Genomic DNA, 23,301 nt, shown 5'->3' with positions numbered 1-23,301 from the left:
CCTGCCACCTCCCCCACAGGCAGTAGCATGGGGGGCCAAGTGGCGGTGCTCACAAGGAGCTTGCTTAAAAGCAAAGGTAGCAGCCCAGGGGGAAAGGAGGACTTGCATGTAATCATGAAGGTTAACTGATGAGCCCAGGTTCATTCGTTAACTCTTTAAGCATGTATACTAACATATCCCTATTATCTAAATGGCTTGGATTTTCATATTTCTTCACAGAGGGAAACAATGCAAAATCTCACAGATATTGGCACAACCCAACATGCTTTAAAATCTATACCCAGCACACACTCTTCTCTGAACTAAGGACGTTAAGTATCATGTAATTGACTAATCAAATAGTGGATGCATTTTTGCATCAACTATTCAATTAGTCAATAGGGCTACACTGCTTTTTTGAAATGCCACATCGGCATTTCAAAACGACAGTGCTACGCAGAGTCCGGGGTCAGTTGGGGAGCTATTTTGAAATAAGTGTTATTCCCCAGGGAAAGTGGGAGGTGCTATGTCTTAACCCCCCCCCACCCTGTCATAAATCTTTCCTTCTTACTCTCACAGCCCTTGTCTACACTAGGACTTTATTTTGAAATACGCCCCCTTCCCCCCCCAGGCTGAATTTATAAGTGGAGTGTCCACACTACCAAACTTGTTATTTTGAAATAACAGGCATGGAATTCAAAATTTGTACTCCTTTTTATCAGGAGCAACACTAATTCCATAATAGTTATTTTGAAATAATGATAGTGTGGATGCTCTGGTGCTGTTATTTCAAAATAATTACTCCCCAGAGTAATATGAACTAATTCCCCCCCAGTTCTTCCTGGGGCTCCAGGGAGATTGAAGTGAATCAAACCCATCCTGGACAATGATCCCTCGCTTTCACAGGCCTTGGGAGGCAGGCCAGTCCTTGCCCACAGACAGCCCGCCAACCTGAAGCATAGTCTCACCAGCAACTACACACTGCACCATACTAACTCTAACTCAGGAACCAATCCATGCAACAAACCTCGGTGCCAACTCTGCCCACATATATACACCAGCAACACCATCACAGGACCTAACCAGATCAGCCATACTGTCACTGGTTCATTCTCCTTCACATCTATTAACGTAATATATGCCATCATGTGCCAACAATGCCCCACTGCTATATACGTCGGCCAAACTGGACAGTCCCTACGTAAAAGAATCAATGGACACAAATCAGATATTAGGAATGGCAATATACAAAAACCTGTAGGGGATCACTTCAATCTCTCTGGACACACAATTGCAGATCTAAAGGTAGCCATCCTGCAGCAAAAAAACTTCAGGACCAGACTTCAAAGAGAAACTGCTGAGCTACAGTTCATCTTCAAGTTTGAAACAATCAACTCAGGATTAAATAGACTGTGAATGGCTCGCTAACTACAAAAGCAAAAGCAGCTTCTCCTCTCTTGGAATTCACACCTCCAGATCAGCTACTAGAAGTGGGCCTCATCCTCCCTGATTGGATCCACCTGGTCATCTCCAGCCTGATTCTGGCCTGCATATTTATACCTGCCTCTGGAAATTTCCACTACATGCATCTGACGAAGTGGGTCTTTGCCCAAGTAAGCTTATGCTCCAACACTTCAGTTAGACTATAAGGTGCCACAGGACTCCTCGCCACTTGTGATAAAAAGAGAGCCCAAAAGCACATTCCACCACCATTCTGCACTTGCTCAGCTTGTAGCTGAACTGCTCCTTACTGGGGTCCAGGATGCATGAGTACAGCTTTATGAGCCATGGAAGCAAGGGATGGACTGGGTCTTCAAGGATAACTCTTGGCATTTCAGTGCCTCTGATGTTAATTTTTGCAGTATGGAAAGAAAGTTCCAGCTTGCAGCTTTCTGAAGAGACCAGAGTTCCTAAAGATGCATGCATGATGCACCTTTCCTGACCATCCCATGTTGATGTCGGGTGAAGTGGCTCTTGTGATCCACCAGTGCTTGCAGCACTATTGAGAAGTACCCTTTGCGATTTATGTACTCTTTGGCAAGTTGGCTAGGTGTCATGATAGGGAAATGTGTTTCATCTGTCACCCAACCATAATTAGGGAACCATATTGCGGCAAAGTCCATTATGGACTGCATGCTTCCCAAAGTCAATACTCTGTAGCAGAAGGGTATTGATTGCCTTAGCTACTTAGATCTCAAAAGACCCTCTGTAGATTTTCCCACTTTGAATTGATTAGTAACTGACTTGTAGCTGTCTGGAGTTGCATGCTTCCACAGGGGTATGGCCACCTGTTAGAGCAGGTCTCATTCTGGTCTTCTTGCGCTTCAGGGTGGGCGAAAGCAATTTGCAAACTTCCATGAAAGTGGCTTTATGCAGGAGAAAGTTTTGCAGCCACTGCTAATCATCCCATAGCTGCATGATTATGTGGTCCCAGCACGATGTGCTGGTCTGACAGTACCAGAATCAGCATTCCACTGTGTTGAGAGGACTGAATTCTAACTGCATTTGCCAGTCGCTCAAGAGCTTTGCAGAAGAGCATGTTCATAGCCTCCCAAGAGTTTTCATTGTTCTGGAGGACCATGTATACACTTGTGATATATGCCAGCATAAGGCTCGCTATGGTTAATATCATTGCCATAATACTGCTGCTGGACAGATTCCATGATGGGTTCCATGCTTACTCTGCTTTGGAGTCTGCATGGATAACTGGGGTGGAGAGGGGAAAGGAGTGAAAACACTGTTTTCCATTGCTTTAAAGCGGAGGAGAGGGAGGAGATGAGTATATTATGGGATGCTGATGACGTACCCAGAACCACCTACTGTACAGTTTTGGCCTCAGCATGCACTGGGAGCATAACCCAAAATGCAAATCGGTGGCAGAAACTGTGGTATAGCTACCCACAATGCATTGCTCTCAAAGTTGATGGTTGCCACCCTACTGGGGCCCCCCTACTTCAAACTATGTTGAATTCTAGTACACAGTGGACACATGCACCTTTGACTTTTCAAAATTGAGTGCTAAAAAATGACCTTAAGAAAATCAGTCTTATCTCATAGTGTGGACAAAGCCTGAGTCCCACTGAAGCCATCTTAAATTGTAAAAACTATTGTTATAAATAACAGATTGTAAATTAGAATGAACTTTCAAGTATCCTAGTTCATTCTTGTCTGAAAACTTTGTATAAAGTCCCAGAGGAGGTATGTGCAATATCTGTGCCTTCCTTTGTGTTGTAGAGCATACTAGAAATAATAATTTATCATTTCCAGTTTTTACTAATGTCACATGAATATGTGCCCATGCAGTATGTAATACTGCAATGCCTGGAATGAATTCAGAGTCCCCCACTGTAAATCATGACACTATGGTTAGATTAAAATGTGCTTTCCTCTCAAAATGATGCAGAGAATAAATTGCCTTTTGAGTTCATGTGAGACACAAGGCAAACTGATTTGAACCTTGACCAGTCTGTAAATTTTAGGGAGGGATCCTAATGTGATCTTAGTTTGGGATGATTCATATCCAAATGCTACACTGAATTTGGAATCAGAATGTGATAACCACACATGAACTACAAACAGATAAAATACAAATATAAAACTCTCAAAACCATGCCAATTTGAACTAGTTTCAGAGCAGAAAATACCAGAGGAATGACTCTGATCATAGACCATGGTTTAAAAGCTTCATATATCAACTGTACAAATAGGAAATGTAAGTGAAATATTTTCCTAGATTTTCTCTGCCCCATTTTGATAGATTTGCAGCTGATGCCTTAAATTACTATTTAGATTTTTAATATACCCTTTTCCTTATCCTTTGCATTGATGGCCAACAGCATTCTGTCTAAGAGACCGTGAGACTGGAAGTGAGACCTATTAATATGCCTTATGTTGAGCTAACAGTCATCCCACCTTCCCAGAAAAAAGGCCATTAAATGTGTATTCAATGCTTCAGAAATCTGTGGCTGTGGGGAAATGACTTAGTCATTATGATTGCATTTGACTCCTGACCTCAAACGCTAGCTATTTGATCAGAATTACCTGCAGGGATATAGAGTATGCGCTTGACTTGATTGTAACACATTTGCTTCCTTCAGATCAGAAGTGACTAGACAGAAAAATTACCATAGTAGAGAATGTTAAGCTCTTGGTTCTGACTACTTCAGAAGTGCAATCAATGTCAATCCTGTATGGGTAGGGTTGCTATCTATTAACATAAACATGGATATTTCTTGATGCTGTCTAAATGTAGGTGTATGACCTACTGTGAAACCTGAAAGTGTTTGTGAATGTACATGAGCATAAGTGCAACCGACATGAGTAACTAACTTCTTTGGCACTCCCAGAGAGATCCCAGATTGTTATGGATACATCTGTGAGTCTCTCTTACAAGGCTATTGGTCATATTTCAGGCTTCTCATCTTGATGACGTTATGAATTAATGACATAACAAGATGCTGCTGCTTCATGGCCTGAGGACACAAACATCATCACACAGGGTATGTCTAGAATACATGGCTCCGTCGACGTAGCCATGTAAATGAGTTTACTAGACATAGGAAAATGAAGCGGCAATTTAAAAAATCGCTGCTTTATTTGCATCAAAATGGCCACCATGCTGTGCCGATCAGCTGTCCAGACTGCCCCGCAGTGCCACCAAACAGCTGATCGGCCCAGCGTGGTGGCCATTTTGATGTAAATGAAGTGGCGATTATTTAAATCGCTGCTTCGTTTTCCTATGTCTAGTAAACTCATCTACATTGCTCCGTTGACGGAGCCATGTAGTCTAGACATACCCATAGTTATTTCTCAAGGGCAGTTGTCAAAGCAAAGAATTTTTTTTTTCTCTGAGAGCTGGTCCCTATCTGTATTCTATTCTGGAGTATACATGCAGTCCATATGTCTGGGACTGGAGAATTCTTGTGAGTAGTGTGCATTGGGTTGCACCTTGTGCCCCTAGTCTCCTTGGTCTCAGCGCTGAAGGTATAAGTGTTACCCACACAAATGTCTCTATCCACTGTAGGGACACACACCTTTACCCAGTTCCTAGGGCTCAAGGTCCAACCCTGTGAATTTACACACTCAATCTTACCCAATTCCTAGGGCTCAGGGTGTAACAACCCGCAGGTTGGCAGGATCTTTAGCCACTGAAAGAGCCTCACACAGTAATGTCCTTATCCTCTATTTATTGGCAATTTCCAAACAAGCAGAATGTACATGCTAAGCACACAGTGTCATGCTCACCAATCCAACTAAAGGCAGGAAGACTTCCCCTGTTGGCCAGGCAATATCAGTCTCTCTGTTCTTAGGCTGTGTCTCGGAGGTGAGTTCTTCTTTTCCAGGTCTTTCCCCCTCCTCCTGGTCCTCTTCCAGCCTTTTCTTCCTTCTGTTACTTCTGATCTTCTTCTCCTTCTTGAACCCCAGTTTATATAATGAAACCTGAGTCTTGCTTAGCTATACCTTAACCAATTATTTTAGTATACTTTTACTAACCAATCATAACAAAATTACCTAACCAATCATACCCCACCACCTTAATTGATTTACACCTAGCAAAATTAATTATACAGCAGACAGAAACAGTTACAAACCAGACAGAGATCACACAGTCAAACAATAGATAAGTGTAGTGACAATAATCGTAGGATGAGATTCCACAACATTATTGATAAGCAGTTTCTTGCCAGACAGAATGGTGTTACTTAAGTTTTCGTTACCCATCTTGAGATCTGCTTCTTTATCTGGTGACAGTGGGGGAGCTATCAGGGCAAAGTTCCTTCCTCTAAGCCTGGTGTGACACTTTGTAATACAATTCAGATGAAACTATGAGTATGTGACTCCAGGCCTTCCAGTAATGGCTGCTACTCTTTAGTCTGGCTACAGAAGGTTGCTTTGTTTCAGGCCTAGCACAGGCCTTCCAACATGGCTACAGAAAAGCCATATTGTTACGTAAGGGGGTAGAAGGTGGAGTGCTGATCAGCTGTCTCTCCAGTTCCTCCTTACGACTATTTGACCTGAGTTGGAACACACTAGTATTTGGAGCTTTTCCTTCTTCTTCTTCCTGTAAGTATTCAGAGTTGTATATTATTCTTAGTTTTCTTTATTGTTGTTAGTGTTTTTATAGCTCCAGATGGTTAGTGGGAGAATCCCCACCCCAGTGAACCCTTTTACTATCCTGGTGCAGGATTTAGTTTAAACTCAGAATACCAGTATAAAAACTGTATCAGCTGTTCCTACTTCATTCAGGTCAGTGACGACAAGCAACACTGCATCAGAGAAGCTCAAATCTTTGCTGGGTAGAGTATCTGTCATTCTTTTGCCTGCAGAACAGGGCAATCATGAGAACTTTGGCTTTGGAAGTACCTTATGGAGCATGCAATAAGGCTCTAGTCAGAACCAGCTGGGGAGAGCTTCCTGTTCATTGACCAGAGTTGGCTAGGAGTTCTGTGTCTTGCCCCAGAGTGACTAAGAGCCCTTCTCATGATAGTAAGAGGCTGTCTCAGAAACACAAAACAGATCCTCTCCTAGGCTTTCTAAGAGGAGACATCCCTACTCTGACTCTGCCCAAGTTGGTGTGTGGGGGAGGGAAGAGAGTTGTCATGCTCCTGCCATAAAGGTTTAGGCTGTCCAAAGCCACATGGGCAGTTCGAATGTCTCATAGGAACAAAACTCTTTGGGTATCAGCTTCTGCATTGATCTTATCACTGTCTGTGATCAGCTTCTGCATTGATCTTAACACTGTCTGTGGTGCCACGTAAAATGAAACATTGGGATCTGCAGGATTGGGAACCTCAAGTACCATAGAAAATTGCAAGGTGAGAGACTCATTCACTGGTAGGACCATTAGGGAACCACTGTAAACACTTGCTCCAATGGCATGAGTGACAAGATGCAACCTCCAGAGGTGCTGGTGACATATACCAGTTCAGGCTATATCTTTTTGTCTTCAGAAGAGTCATATATAGCTGTGGTACCAGCATCCCCTCTCCCCATGGAATTCACACCAGAGAGGGGGTCAAGAATCTCCTGGAACCAGCCTTAGGCACTGTCAGCCGATGGTCAGGGCAGTGCATGTATGTGTGTGTGTTATACACCCGAGTCTTCAACTGCTAAGACACGAGGTCCTGTCGCAGTGGGCGGCCTTAGGGGAGGTCGACGGGTACCCCGAGAGGTTTTACGCCCGGGTCTTTGACTGCTAGGACTGGGGTCCCTTCGTGGTGGGCAGCCAACAGGCTGACAGATGCCCCAAAGTTTGCAGGGAGAGCTTATTACACCCATGTCTTTAGCTGCTAGGACTGAGGTCCCGTCACAGTGGGCAGCCTAAGGAAGGCTGACAGGCGCCCCACGGATCTGTCCCCTGGAGGCAATACGATCCAAATGCCCAGCTCTGCCTGCATCTGCACCCTATGACCGGCTGAAGTTCTTTTAAATTGTGCTTGGTTCTGTTACAGCAACTGAAGGAGTCAGGTTAAAGCTTAATCAGTTACAGATTTATTAAAGAGACTTCTAAAGCATATGGTTACAGTGGCTATTGCTCTATTTCTTAACTGCTAGCAAATACAAATCTTAAAATGGTTACAGAGAAAATAAAGATAGAAAATAGAAATAATGGTATCAAGTGACAGCTTAATCTTGAAAGAGCTCTAAGTCTATGTGTACACTTAAGACAAAGGACACATCCAGGTACAATTTTTACCCCCTTCTGTGCCTCTTGACTCCAGCGTATCAGGCCAGGGCCGGTCCCTTAATTTCTAGGAAAGACGAATACAAGGTGGGCGTCCCCGTGGAACCTCGGGAGGCCAATCACCTAACCCAACCAGCAGATAGATGGTAGATTGACACTCAGAGTAAGTGTGCTGTTGGACCCATCTTTATACCCATAGGGGCCCGTATCCTATTTCTTATCTAAGATGCCAAATTGTGTTGGTCCGTCTTTGTGATGCCAGTTCTTACAAGGGAGTTTCAACTTAATTTACCCTTGCAAGAGAGAGAACTAAATTGTGAGTACTGGACATTCTTTACTGGGCGGGAGATTCCTCCCACCGGATGAGTGTGTGTTCGTATCAATATAGGTGCCAGCCAAGGCAGTTCTCGCAGCCTCGAGGTCAACGAATGGCGTATCTCTGTTAAAGCCATCCAGGGTCGCTGTGAGCTAGCATATCCAGAACTCCTGTCAAGGCTTCAAAGACTATGCTGATTTTACTGCTCTGTGTGTGCCCTGTATGCTCCAGGCAAGCAAGATGGATGTTACAGGTGGGGGTTCCTGTCTGGCTACAGGCACATAGAGAGGCAATAACAGCAGAGAAGTGGGTGTTGGATATCATTCATTCCAGCTATACCGTCAAGTTTCTCTGTCCAACTTCTTCGAAACTCCTTCCCCTTTTCAGAAGCCTCTCTCTTCTCCAGTGGGGAACAATGCAGCAGGTACCCACCCAACCTTATGGAAAAGGCTTCTATTCAAAATATTTCCTTGTTCCTGACAAGAAAGGAGGCTGGAGACCCATTCTCAACCTATCAACAGTTTTTATTTGCATACTTCAATTTTATATGATTACATAGGCATTGATAATACCATTCCTAGAGAAAGGCACATGGTTTACACCTCTCAATATGAAAGACTCATTCATATTGCCATGTGGATATTCACCCCTCTTGCAGATGATTTTACACATTTGTGGTGGACTGTTATTGCAGGGTGCTCCCATTTGGGTTAGCTATAGCTTCCAGACTCCTCACAAAAGTGTTCTCAGCTCAGACAAGCCAGTTCACTATCTTTCTGTACTTGGACTACTGGCTTTTGACTAGTAGATCTTGCCTCAAAGCTATAACATCAACTGCCTGGCTTAACTTTTTGCTTCTCTGGGAATCTGTATGAACATGGAGAAATCTGTTTTCAAATAATTTATTTATGGTCTCCAACACAGACCATACATTTATAGGAGTGACACTAGATTAAATCAGGATGAGGGCCTACCTCCCCACTGACAGATTTCACACCATGTGCATTCTAATAGTTCTAGTACAGGTTGAACCTCTCTAATCCAGCACGCTCTGGTCTAGCAACATCTGTGGTTCAGCATGATTTTAGTTAGCCAGATGTCCACTTATCATGGGTGTGGCCTGTTGCAAGGGGATGTGGATTGCAACTGCTATAAAAACAAACGAGAGGGGATCACCACATAGGAGTGTAAAGGGTTTGTTTATTCAGTTAAAACTGGGAAGGAAGGGGAATCTCACTCATACACTCAACCACACTTACAGTCCCAGGCAGGATGATAAGGCGAGCAGAAGGCAGTTCATGTTGTTTGATCTTCCCAAGTTGACGCCTAAGCTGGTCCGCTGGCCAGGTGATGCATGCAGAGGGCGTTCTGGGAGGCTCCACTCGATGGTCAACCCACTGAGTCTCTGTTCCTCTCTCCTTTAAGGATCAGCCACATGCAGCCTCTGAGTCTCTGGGCCTCTTGGGGCTGTGTGCACTCCCTGCTGGGGGCCGTATGCATTGCTGTATACTCCTGCTGTTTATCTCAGACATTCTTTTGCACTCACTCAGGCAAGGGATAGGGGGTTAACAGATAACACTCCAGCAGTTTAGGGAACCAAATAACATCATTAGCAGGTGAGAAAGAGAACAACAACCATTTTAACTCTCCCCTTGCTCCTCCTTTGCCTCCAACATGGTCAAGTTTTCCATGGTCCCATAAAATTTGTTTACAACCATCAGTCCTAGCTCTCAGTATTCTGTGGTATTTTTAGCTCTAATTTGCCTCTAAATGTCTTCTAACAACCCCATAACCCTGATTATGTGAGTTTGGCTGTTCCTTACACTTCTTATGGTGCTATGTACTTATGTGACACCATTCTTCACACTCAGTCTCCTTTACCTGCAATCTTGGCTCTGAATAATATATGCATGACCTCTTTAGTGTAATTATATGTATGCATGTAGTTCTCTTTCACACCTGACAAGACAGTAATTACAGACATCTCACTGATAGGCTGGAGAGCCCACATGGATGATTATACAACGCAAAACACTTGGACTCCTCAGGAAGACAGAACGCATACTAGTCTTCTGGAAATAAGAGCAGTAGGAGAAGCTTGCAAAGCATTCCTTCCATTCACATTAACCCAGCATGTCCTAACATCTGACAACATAACTGCCATTTTTATGTTATCAAGCAGGAAGAGGCACATTCCATTCTCTCCCATTCTGATACTTCAGGTTTTATGGAAGATTCAACTCATCAGGACGCAAGCTATCCTCATTGACCCCAGATAGCTCAGGCAGTCCTGGTTTCCAGGTCTCCAGCCAGTGCCATCCTATCTATCTATTGGCATTTGGACCTTTCTGAATCTCTTGTTCCAGAAAAATGGCAGGGTCAGGTAACTCAACCCCAATGCTTTTCATCTCATGGTTTGGTATTTGGATGGGTGTTACGCCTAGAACACTCCTGTTCTGATGCTGTGCTCATCAGTCTTAATTATAGCAGAAATGATGCCACCAGAAAATGTTAGAGCCAAGGGGAAACATTTCTCTGTCTGAGCCCAGCTTAAGATACCTCTCCAGAGACAATAGATGCTGGATTATTAGAAAATACAAGACAACAGGGATTTGCCATAGCTTGCTATGGGTTCCCCTAGCAGTGATCATTAGGTGTCACTCACCAAGAGAAAGTTATTTCATCTTTACCCACTTGATAACAGCTAGGTTCTTGAAGGACCTTATCAGCATCTTAATGGGATCCTAATGTAATGCTTTCAGGACTCATTAGGGAACCCTTTCAGCTCCTAGCTATGTGTTCCATGTCTCACCAGTAAGTGAAGTCACCTCCCTCACTGCTGTCATCTTGCCCAGAAGGGTAAATGAACTTGGGGCCTTAGTTACTGATACACCATAAACAATGTTTCATAAAGCAAAGGTCTCACTATGATTACACCCAAAATTCATCCCTAAGATAGTTTTGGAATTTCACATGAACCAGACAATTCACTCACCTGTGTTTTTCCCCAAAACCCTAGGGCTTTTAGTGAGGATTTAGTTCATTCCCTTAGGGCATGTCTAAACTGGGGAATTATTTCAAAATAACAAGGTAAGCGTCCACACTACCAAGCCTTTTATTTCAAAATAATGAGCTTGTTTATTTTGAAATAACAACTTCTGCTTGTGATGAGGAATAAGCTTATTTTGAAATAGTTATTTTGGGAGTTAGTTCAAAGTAAGTTATTTTGAAATTATCTTGTGGTGTAGACATAGCCTATGTCTGTGTCTACACTGCACCCGTTTTCCGGAAAAGGGATGCAGATGAGACAAGTCGGAATTGCAAATGAAGCGGGGGATTTAAATATCCCCCGCTTCATTTGTATAAACATGGCTGCCACTTTTTTCCGGCTCGGGGCTTTGCCAGAAAAAAGCGCCAGTCTAGACGGGATCTTTCGGAAAATAAAGTCTTTTCCAAAAGGTCCCTTATTCCTCTTAAAATCAGGAATAAGAGACCTTTTGGAAAAGGTTTTATTTTCCGAAAGATCCCCGTCTAGACTGGCGCTTTTTTCTGGCAAAGCCCCGAGCCGGAAAAAAGCGGCAGTCATGTTTATACAAATGAAGCGGGGGGATATTTAAATCCCCCGCTTCATTTGCAATTCCGACTTGTCTCATCTGCATCCCTTTTTCAGAAAAGGGGTGCAGTGTTGACACAGCCTAAGTGTGTGATGAGCATTGACATTCTCCCACCAACCTAACCCTCCCTTGTTGAAGTTTAAACTCATTGCTTCTTGTTCTATCCTCAGAGGCCAAGATGAACAAGTTTTCTCTCTCCTCCTTATGACACCCTTTCAGATACCTGAAAACTGGTATCAGGGACCAGCACCAGAAGAAATTGCTTACCTAATTGTAACTGGTGTGCTTCAAGATGTGTGGTCCCTGTCTGTATTTCACTACTTTCCCTCCTTCCCCTCAGCTTTGACCAATGACAAGATTTGTGGTAGAGAAGGAATGGCAGAGAGTCAACCTGCCCCTTCCTTATGCTCTTTATGAGGAGAGCATGGTTAGACACTGCCCAACAGACACTCACAGGAATTCTCCAGTCTCAAACGCATGGAGTGCATGAGTGTCCCACAGTGGATACATTTAAGAACCACATATCCAGAACTTCAATTATAATAAAGTAAGAAACTTTCCTTTCCCTCGGTCTCTTATTAAGGGGCTTTGGTGAATCTTTTTTTGGATTAAGTAACACAAAATGTTAGAGTAGCAATAGCATGGGTACCTGCTTTATGCAATAGAAAATGTAAGTAAGTGCACATTGTTTGATCGTGCCATTCAGTAATTCCATATTCAGCCTTCTATTTATGGGTGGGATTCAACAAGATGCTACTGTACTGATAATGTGAGGGGCCATGGTACTTGGATTAGCACCCCAAATGGCCTGTTTAGAATGTGCTACTCACTCTCAGCTCTTCTGCAAGCTTCACAACCCATATCTTGTACTCCTCCCACCCCCACTTACTTGAGTCAAGTTGTGTGGTTGACTGTCCAGTCACATCTGAGTGTGTTATGTGCTGCAATGTGAATATCACTGGGTTTGGCTGCTTTAGTGATGAATGAAAACCTGTGAGAAATCTTTCAAGAAAATTGATTTAGTTATTGTTCAAGAAAAAAACCCTAATGGGTAAAGAACAGTTTGTAAAAACCAGTTAATTATCCATGTGAAACCACCTAACACACAGTACACTCCAGTTTATATGTATTTGTTAAAGCACAACACTTCCTTTATATCCAACTCTGCTAGATAATTAAACGAAGAAGAAGAAAAATATATTTCTGGAGGATTGCAGGAGACAGAGAATTGGTAGTGTGAAAGGCATCTAGGTTGTATGTTGGATTCATATGTTGGCAAGTTGTTTAGGGTTTCCATCTGTCATTCTTTCCTGGGCATTCCAGTTTTTGACTACTGTGTCCAGGTGCCATTCAGTGTGACCCGGTTTTTACTTGAACGTCTGGTTGAAAAGGGGACTTGGCGGTGTCTAGTCAGATATACTAACTGTACTCACAGGATAAAGCCCAATTAGCATAGTGTGAGGGGACACATCAAGTCATTAACATGCCCCAGTCAGGGCTGTTTCCTACATGCAGGCAGGCTCTTTGTCAGCCTGCAGCAGCTCCCATATCAGCCCCGGAGCAGAGGGAGCCCAGCTGGGGTGGGAGAGGAAGGTGGAGATGATCCAACATGCAGTGCGGGGAGGAGAGGAGAAGAGCAAGTGATGGGGACAGAGCCTTTAGGAAAGAGGTAGAGCAGGGGCAGGATCAAGGTTTTGGGGGAAGAGGCAGGGGCAGGGGACAGAGCCTCAGAGGTCTGGGTTATCAGCAATTATAAATGTGGGAACCCTACTTTACTCTCTGCAGAGCAGAGTTAAAATGCAAACTCCAGTCACCATAGGAAATGAGTTTGCTGGATGTGCCTTAGTGTACTGTACATAGTTTTGGTTTTTTGCAAGGAAAGAGAAACCTTGTTGTGTGCTACAGGCAAGTCCCTGTTTTATTTTTGCTCTGCAAAAAGATACATCTGCCTATTAACGATTCTCTGATTAATGTTGTTCAACAGGCACATGTCTGTGCTATGTACTGCAGTTACAAGTACCTAGAAGAGTTTACCACTGTCCTGTCCATTTCACATGAGTGTCACTGTTCTAAACTGGTTTTCCTTTGATTGTCAAAGGAGAGAACCTGAAGAAGAGATGACTCATTTTCACCTTTCAGTGTGTTCATTCACCTGGAACAAAGGGACAAATCAACCAGAGTTAGATTCAATACCATCTTACATACATTCCCCCCAGAACTTCAGGCAGGTGTAAGGCATAGCATTACCAATATAATATTAGCCAGTGGCATTTTTTCTCCTTTTGGAAACTTTTTGGGCAGGTGGTGATGTGATGGTTACGTAGAATTATGTTGTAGGTCACTCCCTTATGCTCTTGGTAAACATGTAAATTCAACTGTAGCACAATTGTAAGTCTTAACACTTACTTTCTTCTGGCCACTTCACATGTCTTCCATGGAAACGTTTCCCTCTGCAGTGGAAGTTGAGCCAATATGTTGATTTTAACAGGGACTGAGGATCCTCCAGTTGGGCCCGCTAGTAGCCACACCACATTAGAGACAGCACAGTCCAGAGGGACAACAGAACACAAAGAAAGCCATGAGATTTTTGAAGAGTTTCATAATGATTTTAGCAAGGAAAATACTAACCAGATCTCTCTGATTCTTCTTTTTCAGCAAGAGACGAAAACGTGGCCACCTTCCGTGGCTCAGAGTACCTTTGCTACGACCTGTCCCAGAACCCCATTCAGAGCAGCAGTGATGAGATCACCCTTTCCTTCAAGACATGGCAACGTAATGGGCTCATCCTCCACACGGGCAAGTCAGCTGATTACGTCAACCTGGCTCTGAAAGACGGCGCGGTCTCCTTGGTCATTAACCTGGGGTCCGGGGCCTTTGAGGCCATTGTGGAGCCTGTCAATGGCAAATTCAATGACAACGCCTGGCATGACGTTAAAGTGACACGCAACCTGCGGCAGGTAATGGTGAAGGAGTGAGAATGCCAGGAAGGCTTCTCTCTAGTGTTATCTGGGCAGACATGAGGGCAGGTGATGGAGAAATGGGAATGCTGGGGGGGGGGAGAGAGAAGGGAGGTACATTAAAGGATTTTTACTTTCCTGGATGTCTCTCAATTATCCAAAGGACAATGAAATACCAGTAGCCAATGGGAAAGTAGCCCGGTTGTGATAGCTCCATTTCCACTTATTAATTTTGTCTGCTTCTTTCTCCAGTTTGATTTACTAATAAAACTTGTGACTTTACTTTACTTTCATTTCCCTTTTCCTTTTCACTTTTTTTTAATTTTATTATGTCCTTAATTACATTTCAATCTTATCAGTAATATTCTTGTTATATTTAAATTTTGTGGGAACAGAGAGTGGGTTTTTCTTTCCGCAGCTGATTCTTTAGCCCTCCACCCTTTGTCTTCTTTATGTTTAGTTAATTGATTTAACCATTGCCATGATGTCATAATTCTAATTCTTAAAGTCCTTGTTTCTTCCTTTACTTTTTTCTTTTCTTTCTGTGTGTGCATCTGTGTATGTGGTTATTTTAACTTTGTAGCTTGGAAGTTAATTGGCTGGAGTCTTTCCAAATCTCCTTGTTTCTCTATTCTTTTCTATTTTTTTTTCTGTTCTTGTGGTCTACTTTACTGCGTGTGTCTCTGCTGATGAGACTCTTCTGTTGTCTGGGAGTACTGGAAAAACTGAAGGACCAAAAAAGAAAACAAAGAAATAAACCACAAACAAGCCTCTTCAGAATGGCTTTATCTGATTTGCCACTGTAATTTTACAACTCTACCTGTCAGTTTTCTAAATAGACTGCTCCATCAGGTGATGTCTTTGGTAGTCTGCTAGCCTTAAAATATTGAAACTCACTCATGAAATCTAAATATGTGCATAAATAGATAAGGTAAAATTAATTAACATTGCTCTGAAAGCTGGTGAATAGATCAAGTCACTTATGCCCATCCACTGCATGAAAAATGAGGCTTACAGTATGAATATTAACTGTTTAGTGTCTTATTGATTGGTAAACACTGTGTAAACAGCTTGCAAACTGAGATTTTTAAATTAGTTTATATTATCAATGTGATCTGTCCATTTGCTTGTTGATGTGACTGTTTACAGAGTTATTCTAGTTTACATAACTTCACTAGCTGAGAAAGCAGCCTTTTAGGAACATTTACACTAACTAAGATAACAATGTATTTGGGATATCCTCTTGCTTCATAGCATAAACCAGCCAGAGCCTACATTTGGAAGAATTTTCACCCGTCAGTGTGTTAGTGCATAATTGCCCATTTGGGGGATTTTACATCTTCTATTGAAATATCCATTGTGGGAGATAGACTAAAAAGAGTTTTCTAATGTAGCACAGCAATTGCTATGTTTCTACATATCCATACTTTACATAGTCAACACGTCTGTATGTAAACTGGAGGATTATAGTCACTTGGGCCAAATTCTATTCTAAATTACAGGCAACATGAAGTCAAAATTTGTCTAGTTCCATTATTTCACATTCAGATACAAATTTAATTCCTCATGCAGTGGACAGGTTTAACAGTCCTGTTTCATTAAAATATTCCCATTGGTCCAGCAGAGGGAGATATAGCAACTGTCTGAGAGCTATCAGTCTGGAATGTATCACTTTATTTATTGGTTCTATTTTGTTTATTTTTAGATGTTTTTAGGGCGGCTGCCTTCTGAATGTCTTTCTCTGGTTAATAGACCATTTTAGCTAATGGTACTTATTATTCTTCTGGGAAATCAGTTTTCAGCATCAAAGATCTTCTGGATGTAAAGGCCATTCTTGTTGCTTGCCTTGGCAGGTTAGATCTTGAGGAAGTAGGGATGGGGAGGTTTGGCAGTTGGAATGATAAATAAGTAATAAATTATAAATTTAAAAAATACCATTCTAGCTAACATCTTTTTATTTATTTTCTGAGTACACAATTTGAATCTAAACCAGACTAGGTCTTTTTGGCTTGAGTTAGAGCATCGGCATGTTCACGTCACTAATAGAAAGCAGGTGAGAGAGCACCTGGAATTGTACATTATACTCTCTATATCCTATTTTGTCTGTTCACAACATTGTGGTCTGGTTTGGTCCTGAATACTAAGAGGATCCTGCTTGATTGCCAAGTAGCTGGGATGTTATAGCAGGGTTGTTTCTTTTTCTTTCTTTTTTTTCCAAACCATCAGAGAGACCAGACTCTTAAAAAAAAAAAAAAAAAAAAAAAAAAGCACAAAGATACTCCCATCAGCACCAGTACTTCTGCTCCTCAGGAGGAGTAAGGGAAGCCAACAGAACGTTTGCTCCCATTAACCTCCTGCTGTATGGATGGTGATTTAAGATACATTGACTCCAGCTACTTAATTAACTTAGCTGGAGTCGCGTATCTTAAGTTATCCTTCCCCTTTAGAGTAGATGTGCCCTTAGTATTTATAAGAAACTCCTCCAGTGTCCCCTCATTTTTGACTGAAAATGCTTACAGTGGAGAGAAATACATTTGCCAAAAAACAAATGAAGTTTTTTTTAAACAAGACTTGTGAAAATCCAATAATATAATCCACATCTTAAATTACGCCATTTTAAAAGTATTTTTGATCATGTTCCTGGAAATTAGATCAGAATTTCCAATATGCATGGGAGGCTTTGCTCAGTACTTCTGATGGGCCATTATGTGTTTTGTAGTTAAGCCATGACGATAGCAAGTCCTTTGTTTTCTTAGACGAATGACTAATGCCACAGTTAATCTCTTCAGAGAGAGACAGGGTGAACACAGAATTTCCCTTGGGCAATGTCAATGTAAATCTTTTTATTTATCTTCTTTCTATTATAGTTAACACAGATCCTTGGGTTTTGTCTTTTGGAAATGTGTAGTAGGGGCAGGATTGTACTTATCTTTCACCAGTACTTTCAGAACATGCATGGAGGCAGTGTCCTCTAGTGGACAGAACAAGAGCTTGGGAATCAGGATTCCTGGGTTTTATCTGCAGTTCTGCCACTGACTCACTGTGTGACTTGGGTGAGTCACATCCCTTGTCCGGGCCTCAGTTTACTCATCTGTAAAATGAGGATAATAATACTGATCTGTCTTCAAGCAGATATAAAGCTTATTTCATGAAAGTTTCAAAGTATTTTTCAATAATTAGACAGAAAGCACTCAGTGCAAAGTAGTATTATTATGCATTCTATAAGAACAAATAAAATGGAATTGGGACATGATGATACTGTATTGCAATTCTGCACAATTTCCTCCAAGCAAATCGGTCTCCTAAATCAATCCAGGACTCTCAAAAATGCCCTGAAAGTCAATATTGTAGGAAGTAGGACAGATCACATGGTATGTATTTTTGGATCTGTGTTTGCCTTTTTGGACTAGGATGGAGCACTGGATCTTGGACTATGTAGTCTCAACTGGCTGCACCTGTGCATTAACAACTAAGGTGGCCATGCTGCAGAGATTCCACCACAGAAGCCTTGGTTCCTCAGCTGTAAACAAATGTACAGATAACCTAGTTGACTTCTTCATGCTTCTAGAGGAAATTTAAAAACAACCCCAAAGTTCCACTGAATAACTGGGTGTTACTGATGACTTTATGATCTGGTTCCCCTAAGTTTTATTCCATTACCAGCAGTTAGCTGGGTAGTGGAGGCCAAGCCTGCAAGCCTGAGACCTACGCAGGATGGGGCCATCTAATAATGGAGATGTAGCCTTAGAGACAACAAGAGACATGCTAAATACTGTCAACCTTTTACCCTTCCCACCTCAAATGTCTGACACAGGCAATTTCTTCATCGGTAAGGTGGGTTTATCTCCTGCACCCCACGTGACACAGGTGAGCTACTGATGTACACTGGCAATCCAAACACGTGTTTTGTATGTCTTTCCTGAGAGTTATGAATTCGGCTGTTCTACGGAAATCTGCAAATCAAGGGACTGGACGGACAGCCCCAGGGCTTTGGGCTCATCCTCAGTCAACAGCCTCTAGCCAAGGGAGATTGTTCCTTGTTCAGGATAATTTCACAATACTTTAGGGTAGCAGAAGAGAGACAGAGAATGAGAGATGGGAGTGGCTGAGAGGAAATACTGTGGTGGGGTCTCTCTTGAAGGAAGAGGGTGGTGTGTGTAACTTTGGGGAAAAGGCAGTTGTTGGGCCCTGACGGGCTTTTCACAAGTAAGTATTGCACAATTTTAATTTTAATCCATTTCTGGATGAGTGGTCCTAATATACATATGGGTTGGAGTCCGGGAGAGTAGACAGCTCCCTTCTTCTTTACAATCTAGGAGGCATGGTTTCCCACAGATTCCTGGTCATATTGTCCTCTCTCACTCTGTGTGTGTCAGGCGCCCCACGCCTTTTTTTGAAAGACTAACACTAGACCATTCATGCAATGTGTCATTTTTACTAACCGACTAATGTACTAACACCCTAACGACTCATCTTTGCTTTTAGTTATTTTAATTAACAATCGTTCTGTTCACGATTTTTAATTTCCTTTCTTCCCCCTTTTCCGCAAAGCACTCAGGCATTGGACACGCTATGGTAAACAAACTACATTGTCTGGTAGATATCATTCTTATTGTCTCTTTTTTTGGGTTTGCCGTGTGTTACCCGCCTTTTCCTCCCTTTACTCTCCTTTTTCCCCCTTCACCGTTATATTTACTTCCTATTTTGATTTTCTTTTTTTGATTTTATTGTGAACACCTTTTATCCTATTTTTTTTATTTTTTATTTAAGAAAAAACAAACAAAACAACAAAAATAAACACAACTGTTCTGGAAATGGGTTTTGGTAACTTCCTTCATTGGTTTCTTCACTTCCCTTTTTCTTTTTGCTTTTCACTCTGATGATTTTTTCTCTTTTGCTTTTTAGTTTAGCTTTTTTTCTTTTTCTTTTTTGTTTGCTTTCTCTTCTGCTTTTGACTCTTTAAAGGTTTTAAGCTCAGAACCATTGCAGGGCCTCTAGTTTGTGTGGTGAAGGCTCTCTTTTTCTCTCATCCTTTTGTTGTCACAACGGCTGTTGTAGGCAAGCTGGCCAGAGCTGTCTTATTTCTTCCCACTTCTCCCCATCTCTCTCTCTCTCTTTCCTGCTCTCTCTCTCTCTTTGACCTTCTACCTGCCATGCCCAAAAGGAGCTCAGCCGGTTGTTTGTTTCACTACACATTCTGCATGGCATGTCCACATCTGGTGACCTGTCGTCCTCTTGTTGGTCTCTATCTTTTTCCCTCCATATCCCTTTCTAACCACTAATAACCTTTATACAAAACTCACATCGGTTTCACTTCCTCCTTTCCCTCCTCCCTCTCTGGACCCCGCTTCACCTTCCATATGTTTTGAGGCTTGGGATTTTGTGGTCTTTTTTTTTTGGTTTATAATTATTTTGTTTTCTGTTTGGTTTTTCATTTTTGATGATTGCATGCAAGTGTGGAATAGATTTTCTTTCTCTCTTTCTCTCTTTCTGGGCTCCAGATCTTATTGGCATGGGCCTGTCAAAGTGTGGTGTGTGCACGCTTTGCATTTTCTCTCTTTCTCTTCTCTGCTCCTCTCACACTTGCTAGTGTGTGGTTGATTTTATTTTATTAGTTTCTGTTAATTTCTTCCTTTCATATTATTATTATGTTGGCTATGATTCAGCCAGTGGTTTCTACATTTAATTTGTTTTTTTTCTTTAATTTTTGCGGTGGTGGGTGGTGGGCGTGTGTCTCCTTAGGCCCATGGCATGCACATCCATAATGTATTGAAAGTGAGATCCTTTCCCCCCACCCCTCCCCGAATGCATGATTGTCAGTGTGCCGTGAGCAAAAAAACCCATAAATAGCAAAAATATCAACTTTGACTTCAGTAGTGTTTTTTTACTAATGACTGTAACTCATCATTACTATAAATACAAATTAATCATAAAATCAGCTAAGACGAACAATCTCTTCTGAGGACAGTTCCATTTTCTAGCCTGATTTAGTGAGCATATTGGTGGCTGGGACGCCTGCTTGGCTTGGGAACACTAAGGTAGCAATGCAGGGGTGAATAGAAGCTGGAGTGCTTCTGTTGTTGGCAAAGCAGACCAGAAAATGGAACTTGGCTGCACTAAAAAAACCCAAACAAACCTGACCAAAACCTTAATAAAAGTCATATAAAACATAGGGGAGGCAACTTGCCATTCTCAGGACTGTAAGGTCATTGCTGGGAATTTCTTTTTGTCCATTATATCCCTTGAACAGGTGACAATCTCTGTGGATGGAATCCTCACTACCACAGGCTACACACAAGAGGACTACACCATGCTGGGTTCAGATGACTTCTTCTATGTAGGAGGGAGCCCCAGTACAGCAGATTTACCTGGGTCACCGGTTAGCAACAACTTCATGGGCTGCCTCAAAGAGGTAATTTTCTTCTTAGACAACTGCTTTTTGGTTTTTGTTCCCCCAAAATGTGGTTTCCTGCCTTTTGTTACACCCTGGATGTCTCTCACATGTTCTGAATCTTACCCTGATACTGCAATTGCTCTGTGATTGCATTCACAGACAACCATGACTGTCAACCAGACACAAGGCATTAGGGACAGAGCCCTAGATCTTGGATTCTGAAAAAAACCTCTCAGGTCTCTGTTGCCTGAGCTTCAGAAAGATTTCCAATAGCTGTCTGTGGCAATAAGGTTCTTCTGTATGTGGTCAGCTACTTGAGAGCAGTGGTAAACACATGTGGACATTGGGATCCAGAAAAACAAGGCAAATGGCTTTCCATTGCTAACTAGTATTTTCTGTGGTGAAAAAGGAAAATCATAGCCATCAGAAAATCCAGAGTCCTTGTTGAGTGACTAGATTCACACAAAGGTAGGACTAGCAGTAGCAACAAAAAGAAGAACAAAGTGGTGATAGTAAAGAACAAAGTAATACAATATTACAGGCAAAATAGAATGACTAGTGTTTATGTACTCTAGTGGTGATCTTTAAAAAGTTAGCACTTGCCAAAAGTCTTCTACACAGAAAGGAACTGAATGTGTGCAGTTATTTCTCTATGCTGGGAATAGGACTCACTGCAGCTATTCAAGTATCCTGTGGTAACTGTTGGTGTATGTTGACTTTTTGGTCACAACTATTGTAAAAGGAATCTTGACAATGGTTTCTTGACCCAGTGTATAAATATTCATGTCACGTTATTGAAGGCTGCCTGATAAAAGACATTATAGGTATTGAATCAACTTCCCTAGACAAACTTCTTATAAAGTTCTTAATAAGAATTGCTGGTTAACCAAAGTCTTCGTGCAGCTGGGCAATATCAAGTGTTGTGGATGGGTTTCTTGTATGCTTGCTATAGTATGTCTGGTTTTGTTTTCAGCCTGAGATGCTCCTGAGCCCTCTGAGTTTGGATATTACAAGTATCAGCAGATCTGATTAAAGTAGAGGAATATGGCACTATACCCCATATTCTTCATAGTGCTATTATTATGATATGATTATGGCATAATTATGATGTATTTTCTACAAGATAGGGCATATAAGCTGCCATAGGAAAAGTTATGATTGGCTGAATATGATTATTCTATTTGTATGCATGTGTCATTTTTTATCTGAATTTATGAATATTGACTATGTATCTGTACTTCACATATAGTCACACCTGGTTGACACGCACTAGGCAAGATGCTTCCAGTCTAAATAGCTGCTTGTGAAGAACCTATTAGGGAAAACAGTAGGCCTTAAGAGAACCTGGTGAGCCTTCCTGAGGATGTTTCATCCAGCCTGTAAATAATGGCTGCTATGACTCTGCAAGGGCATGTGATCAGTCCATATTACTCTGAATTCCATTTGGGGAGCCTGTATTTTTTCACAAAGAGGGCTGGGAACTGTTTTTGAAATAAAGGGTTCCCACTACATGCTAAAGCTGTATAAAGGGATGGAGTGACATCTACAACTAAACATCTAAGGGAAGCTCCTACGGCAAAGGACTTGGAATGGTGTTGAGATCCCAAACTTCAAAGCAAGTGCTGTTTGTGCCTTGAGAATCTGCAAATCTGCTTGTATCACCAGTCAGAATGAGAGAATGTTAATTCAAATCCTGTCCTTCCAGGATGTTAAGTATAATTTGCATTTTTATTTATTTACTAGGTACTCTGCTTTGATCTGTTTGCTATCGCTTATAATCACTTAAAATTTATATTGTGTTATTAATAAACTTGCTTTATCTAAGCCAGTATATTTGGAGTGAAGTGCTAGGGAATCTTAGCTCAAGGGGCAGAGGTTGTTGTATTTGCCCTCCACTTTGAGGGAGGGATGAACTATATGAGCTTATGCTGTACAGTTCCTTGTGCAACACAAGATGGTATCATTTTGGGTGTATACTCTAAAGGAGGATACATGGCTGTGAAACTGGGAAATTCACTGGTGTCTGCTGTTAGCACTCAGGTAGCCCAGTTTAGGTAAGTAAGCAGCACCTGATGTTGTGTTGGGTAGTAACAGGGCCTAGGTGAGGCTGGCTGTGTCCCTAAAGCAGTCAGAGCAGGGTCTACTCAACTGAGTGATTTGAGACATGCAGCAGGGTCCCACAGCACCAAGACTGCACCTTAGGGATGACAGTGGTGAGTTATCTTGCAGAAATCATGATACTGGACATATCTGGTCATGTGCTCTTCTGTAATTGCCTAACAACTCTGCCATGTCACAAAAGGGCCACATGCAGTGTCAGATAGGCTACTCTCAAGAAGTTTTCTGTTGTTTTAAGT

The 23,301-nt window shown here is 42.0% G+C and overlaps 1 protein-coding gene across 9 annotated transcripts in view; it reads left to right on the top strand.

Moving 5' to 3' along the window:
• NRXN3 (neurexin 3) overlaps nt 1–23,301 on the top strand; it is a 1,564,511-nt gene that overhangs the window by 446,515 nt on the left and 1,094,695 nt on the right. For all 9 annotated transcript variants that reach the window (XR_012903352.1, XM_075926779.1, XM_075926774.1 and 6 more), the window contains 2 exons: nt 14,249–14,550; nt 20,801–20,962. Coding sequence is in view for 8 of the 9 variants with exons in the window: in XM_075926779.1 (XP_075782894.1) it covers nt 14,249–14,550; nt 20,801–20,962 (464 nt within the window). In the remaining variant the exon portion in view is untranslated. The remainder of the gene's footprint in view (nt 1–14,248; nt 14,551–20,800; nt 20,963–23,301) is intronic.

The sequence above is a fragment of the Pelodiscus sinensis genome, chromosome 4 (assembly GCF_049634645.1).
Source record: "Pelodiscus sinensis isolate JC-2024 chromosome 4, ASM4963464v1, whole genome shotgun sequence".
Taxonomy (NCBI): Eukaryota; Metazoa; Chordata; order Testudines; family Trionychidae; genus Pelodiscus; species Pelodiscus sinensis.
This window is presented reverse-complemented; position numbering and strand designations above follow the sequence as displayed.